The 6815-nt window shown below is 39.6% G+C and overlaps 1 protein-coding gene across 1 annotated transcript in view; it reads right to left on the bottom strand.

Moving 5' to 3' along the window:
- The window catches only part of VWA8 (von Willebrand factor A domain containing 8), a 751729-nt gene that overhangs the window by 343830 nt on the left and 401084 nt on the right, over positions 1–6815 (bottom strand). Inside the window, exon 21 of the mRNA XM_007948177.1 lies at positions 2563–2639. Within this exon, the coding sequence (XP_007946368.1) occupies positions 2563–2639 (77 nt within the window). The remainder of the gene's footprint in view (positions 1–2562; positions 2640–6815) is intronic.

The raw sequence follows: 6815 nt of genomic DNA, 5'->3' as shown, positions 1-6815 counted from the left end.
AATAGATTCAGAGAAGACATTTGCAAAATCTAATACCCTCATTAACAACCTGCGATACGCAGATGATACAACTTTGCTTGCTGAAAGTGAGAATGACTTGAAGCACCTACCGATGAAGATTAAAGACTATATAGTCTGCAGTATGGATTACACCTCAATATAAAGAAAACAAACATCATCACAACTGGACCAACAAACAGCATCATGATAAATGGAAAAAAAGATTGAAGTGTCAAGGACTTCCTATTACTTGGTTCTACAATCAACGCCAACGGAAGCAGTAGTCAAGACATCAGATGATATATTGCATTGCATAAATCTGCTGCAAAAGACCTCTTTCAGGTGATGAAAAGCAAAGATGTCTCCTTGAAGACTAAGGTGTGCCCAACCCAAACCATGGTATTTTCAATTGCCCCTTATGTGTGTGAGAGCTGGACAACGAATAAGGAAGACTGAAGAAGAGTTGATGCTTTTGAGTTGTGGTGCTGAGAGTACCATGGACTGCTAAAAAACCAACAAATCTATCCTGGCAGAAGTGCAGCCAGAATGCTCTTTGGAAGCGAGAATGGCCAGACTTCATCTCACCTACTTTGGTCATGTTATCAGAAGTAACCATTCACTGGAGAAGGATAACATGCTTGGAAAAGTGGAGGGTCAACGAAGAAGGGGAAAGCCCTCAACAAGATGGATGGATACAGTGGCTGCAACAATGGGCTCAGGTATAGCAAGGATCATGAGGCTGGCACGGGACCGTGAAGTGTTTCATTCTGTTGTGCATAAGGTCGCTATGAGTCAGAGACAACTGAATGGCACCTACCACCACCACCACCAACAACATGGTTCACTGAGGTGTGAGTTCTGCTTCATTTTTTCTTTCAGCTTTTTTCCCCTTCATACTTCAGTATGTTTTTATTGCTGTGTCTTCAATTTACTGCCTACAGTGTCTAATCTACTGTTAATTCTATCTAGTGAATTTTTCACTTTAGATATTTTATTTTTCAAGTCTAAAATTTCAATTCTCTCTATTTTCATCAATTACCATTTTTCTCTAATGAGAATTCATAATGATTCTCTCATTATATGTTTTTTTCTTCTTTAAATCTATGAATGTATTTAAGGCAACTGTTTCAGTCTTTACCTGCTAATTTTGTCATGTGTCATTCTTAGATCTGCTTCTATTGACCAATTTCATGCTTTGTGCAACTAATCATTTTCTACTGCATGTGTGACATTATAAATGCATGTTGTTGAGTGTCTATATTTCATAGTCTTCCTTAGTTACGTGTTGAGTTTTGTTCTGGTAGCCAATTAATTTACTTCTGAATCAGCCTTGATCTGCTAAAGGTATTTTCTACCCCTTAACATCCATCCTTTTCTGTTTTAAAATCATTTTGTACAAGAAACAACTTTCAAAGCAATGTTAAGCATTTCTGTTTTTCCAAGTCTTATTTTTGAACCTTCTTAGTGTGAGTGTAGAATAGCATCTACTTCAGAGATAGATTAGCCCTTCTTCTATACAGGATGTCTTCTGAAAACCAAGAGTGTTTAATAAAGCCACTCAAACCTGTGGGACCTGTGGTAGTTGTTTAGCACAAAAATCCGGTAGCTGTTCTTTCGCCAGTGCTGTGGAGTCTTGTCCGGTTTTCTAGTTCTTTACTGTGGTATGGCTGATCACAGTTACTCCTCCACAGGCAGGAGTGTAAGTTCCAGGAAGGAGTTTTGGATCATGTGTCTACTTTCCCTTGGTTCTCTTCTCTTTCTCCTTTTGGTCCACTAACTCTGCCTTCTTTTTCCTATGATTCACTCTCAAGAACACATCTTTATTTACTGGAAAGACCCATAAACTAATTCTCATTCACTCAATCCAATCTTCTTATCTCTTCACAATATTGTGTCTCTCCTGGGCTTAAAATAGTCCGAGCTCCTTTTGAGATGCTCGCTACTTGGTATATTCTCCAATTTATCTTTTTATTGTGGTTCTGTTCTCTATAGTTTATTTTTTAAAGATTTAGAACAGGTTCACTAATAAAGCTAAAACAATCCATGTCAAGAAAACTACTTGATTAAAAGCTATTCCTGAATTAGCATTCTGATCCCACAGTTAAACTAATAATCCATAAACTTTTCAAAGAAGGCAAAGATACTGCTAACAACACACTTCTTCCGTATTTTTGAGTTTCTTATCTCATACCTAAGACTTAGATAGTCTGTTGTTTCCTCTTGTGAGTTATTTTAGTTGCTTTTTAGAGAGTGGGCTTAGGTTTTACATATTTTTCTTCTAACTTAAGAGCCTTTATGTTGATGCGATCTGTTCCTAGAATGTAATGTTCATAACTCTGTCCTCAAAATATCTATTAATCCATGTTTATAAAGAATTAGTCACTTTAAAAATAAATTTTGCATGGCTTTATTACCTTTTAAGGAGAGAAGAGATAAGAGAAGGAGGAACAGAAATGAAACTGGTTTCTAAAACAGGCTTTTAAGAAAGTAGTTTCAAATTGTAATGGGAGGAAGAAAACGATTAAATCAGACTTTCAGAGGCTGAGGGGCTTATCCTCTTACCGGTGCAGCTGGATATATTCTCGGGGCCTGTTGAGCAGGTGAAGGAATCTGTCAACAATCTTGTTCTTTCCTACACCCTGTAAGTACACAGATAACATTAAAGAAAAAGGTTTTTGGGGAGGTAAATTTATCCCAAACCACAAGAATCCTTTACTAAAATCTACTTTCTCAACAAGATATGTTTTAATTAAATATTAATTTTTTTCCTTTTATCTCACTTTCCAGTCCTTTAAAACCCTGGAAACCTAAAAATGCAATCAAGGTATATTAATAAATGTCAACTGTTCATGCTCTTCCTCGAAATGCCCTCATTTCCTCACCACCTGCCCATGCTGAAAGAGTACAGTACTTTAGTAAAGGATGGAGTGTTGAAAATGGAATCCATCCCCAGGCTATTTTTCCATTTTGAAGTTTTCGCTTAGAAACCAAAAACAAACCAAACTCACTGCCAACGCGTCATTTTTGACTCATAGCGACCCCTCCTTGGGTTTCCGAGGTGGTACCTCTACGGAAGTAGATTGCCCAGTCTTCCCCCCAAGGAGTAGTCGATGGGTTTGAACCTCCAGCTTTCTGGTTAGCAGTCAAATGCCTTAGGCACTACACCACCAGAGCTCCCTTTCACTTAGAGGTGGAATACAATTAATGGAGTGTAAATCCTTTAACAAGTAGGTTGTGTGGGAACAGTGGAAGTGGTTAAAAAGCTGAGTTCTGTATCATACATGATACCAATAATAACTAACACTTGCTGGTTGGTTTCACATAGCAAGCCTGCCTGCTTGCTAAACCTTTTCACACCTAATTTAATTTAATCAGCACAACAGTCACATTAGATGGGTATCATGATTATCCAACCTCACGAATCAAGAAACCGAGTCTCAAGGCAACATGTCCACAGTTGCACAGCTAATCCTAGTAAATCCAGGAGTCAAGTCCAGGTCTGTCTGACTCTGATTGCTCATGCTTTTAGCCCCTTTATTATGGATTATGTTCTTTGAGTTTGAAATTGATTTAGGCAATCTGGTCCTCAAATTCTCTCTCTCCCTACTTCCTGGAATCCCTCCTAAAGAAATAATTAAGCAGCTCAGGGCAAGGCATGGTGCCTACCAGCTATAGCAGAAGCCCAAAAGAGAGAAGTAGGCATTATTGTGTTTTATTACTATTTTTCTCAAATATCTTGTGAAGAAAGGCATACTACGAGCACCAATGACAGAAATTCAAATACATGCAATGGATATTTATCAAGCATCGTGTTTGTCTAGATCTGTGACAGTTCCTCTAAGAAAAACAAAGATAGCATATGACTGTCTCATCCTTCACAGTCCTCAAAGGGAGATAAGATATATATATACATGGAGCAATTAGAAAGTCACCAGTGAAGATAAACATTAACTTCTGTGATACAAGATGAGTGTTGGTGGCTCTGTGGTTAAAGCAATGGGCTCCTAACCAAAAGGCTGGAGGATTTCTTCTGTAAAGATTTACAGCTTTGGAAACCTTATGGGGCTGTTCTACTCTGTCCTATAGGGTTATTATGAGTCAGAATTGGCTCAATGGCAGTTTTTTTTTTGTTTGTTTTCCTGTGATACAGGTTTTAATAGCCTTAGAATCTTCTGTCTTCTCTTTGGTACATTAACTATGCCACAAGATAATAAAGTCAGGAGAGATCTATGGAATTAAAGTATCCCTGACTACATAATGAATAAGGCAACTGAGGTATAAAACAAGAGTGGACAGTATTAGGCACTGACAATTTCCTATACAACCTTGAATTGGGGAAATACAATGAAACCAATGTTTAAATAAGATCAATTTGGAAATAACAAGCAAGATATATTGACAAGAGGTGAGATGGGTACCCAGGAGATCAAGTATTTATTCATTCAGCAGATAATCAAATATTTACTGAGTGCTGGCATGTGTCAGCAGAGGCAGTGTAAAGAAGGAAGACAAGGTTTCTGTTCTCATGCAGCTTCATTTCAGAAGTCAGGAAACAGAAATTGGAAGATGAGTTAGAAAAGAAGGTAGTTGTTGTTATGTTGTTATGTGCCTTCAAGTCGGACCCAACTCATAGCGACCCCTCCTTGGGTTTCCGAGGCAGTATCACTACGGAAGTAAATTGCCCAACCTTCCTTCCGAGGAGTGGCTAGCTGGTTGGTTAGAAACACCAGCCTTCTGGTTAGCAGCCAAGTGCCTTAGGCACTACGCTACCAGAAGGTAGGAAGGTGGGTAGCAAAAAATTTTTAGACAACTAAATAAACAACAAAAAAAATTATCAAATAGTGTAATTTTGCTACAGACAATTAAGATAGGGAGAGGTGATACTGACTGGATGGTTACTGAATAGTGATTTAGAAAGGAAGACTCTTCCTTAGGTAATTGATAATCTGAATGACAGAAGTCAGCATTATGGTGGTTAGGAAATGGGGCATTTCAGGAGAGAGAACTACTACAGCTGATCCCCTAAGTAGGAATAAGCTTGGGATATCTGAAAAACAGCCAGCGTGGTTCCTATGTTGTGGGTAAAAGGAGAGTATTGGAGAGATGAAGTCAGAGAAGTAGGCAGGGTCAGACCAAAGTGAAGAATTAGGATTTTATTCTAAGTGTGATGGGAAGTTCTTGGAAGGTTCTTAGCAAAGAAGTGATGTAAATGAACACAAATCATAAAAAGATTATTTTAGAAACAGAGTAGAGAGTGGATTAACAGGATGGAAGCTGGGAAACCAGGTGGAAGGCCACTGCAGTCATCCAGAAATGGTGGTAGTTTGATTCCAAAAAAAACCCAAACTCACTGCCGTCAAGTCGGACCCGACTCATAGCAACCCCTCCTTGGGTTACCAAGGTGGTATCACTATGGGAGTAGGTTGCCTAATCTTCCTTCTGAGATGTGGTTGGGCTTGAACCTCCAGCCTTTTGGTTACCAGTCAAATGCCTTAGGCAAATGGAGATGGATGGATTCTAGATGTTTTGCAAGCAAACATGGCAAGCCTTGCTAATGGAATGGATATGGGGAAGGAGGGAAAGGAAGGATAAAAGATTATCTTCTAGATATTTCTTTGAGGAACAAAGATAAGAAAGACTAGGGCAGGATCTAGTTAGACAGAAACTCAAGAGTTTTCTTTATCTTTCTCCAAAGCACTTACTACCGTTTAACATTGTATCAAAATAAGTTACTTATTTGTGTGTTGTCCTTCTCTTCCCATCAGACATGTGAGCTCCTTGAGAAGCGCGTTATGTTCGCAATGGTATCCCCAGTGCCTCAAACCATGTCTGCCTCAAAGTAAGTACTCAAACATTTGTGGAAAGCCATGTGTTTATGCCAGAAACTCCAACAATCCCCAGTACTTCCCACTCCACCCCTCATAGCCAATCCATGACTAATTCCTACCATGACTACTTCTAAAATATATCTCATTTGTCCAATTTCTCTGTTGTTAGGTGCCATTGAATCATCTCCAACTCACAGAGACCCTATGCACAGCAGAATGAAACATTACCCAGTCCTATGCCACCCTCACGGTCTTTGTTATACCTGAGCCAATCATTGCAGCCACTGTGTCTATCCATCTCATTGAGGGTCTTCCCCTTCTTTGTTGACTCTCCACTTTACCAAGTATGATATCCTTCTGAAGGAATGGTTCCTTCTGACATGACCAAAGTAGGTGAGAAGAAGTCTGGCCTTCCTCGTTCCAAGGAGCATTCCAGCTGCACTTTGTCCAGGGCAGATTTGTTAGTCCTTTAGCAGACCATGGTACTCTTAGCATTCTTCTCCAACACCACAACTCAAAAGTATCAACTCTTCTTCAGTCTTCCTTATTCACTGTCCAGCTCTCACATCCATAAGAGATGATTGAAAATATCGTGGCTTGGGTTAGGCACACGTTCGTTTTCAAGGAGACATCTTTGCTCTTCATCAGTTGAAAGAGATCTTTTTGCAGCAGATTTACCCTATGCAATATACCATCTGATGTCTTGACTGCTACTTCCACTGGGGTTGATTATTGTTGTTGTTGTTGTTAGGTGCTGTAGAGTCATTTCCAACCCATAGTGACCCCATGCACAGCAGAACGAAACACCGCCCAATCCCGCGCCAGCTCCATGATCCCTGCTATACTTGAGCCCATCATTGCAGCCACCGTTGTCAATCCATCTCGTTAAAGGCCTCCCCCTCTTTTGTTGACCCTCCACCCTACCAAGCATGACATCCTTCTCCAGGGAATGGTCCCTTCTGACAACATGACCAAAGTAGGAGAGAT

This window comes from Orycteropus afer, unplaced genomic scaffold, assembly GCF_000298275.1.
Source record: "Orycteropus afer afer isolate SDZICR_OR568_19922 unplaced genomic scaffold, OryAfe1.0 scaffold00207, whole genome shotgun sequence".
In the NCBI taxonomy this organism is placed as follows: domain Eukaryota; kingdom Metazoa; phylum Chordata; class Mammalia; order Tubulidentata; family Orycteropodidae; genus Orycteropus; species Orycteropus afer.
The sequence above is the reverse complement of the archived record's forward strand: the minus strand, read 5'-3'. Positions and strand labels throughout refer to the sequence as shown.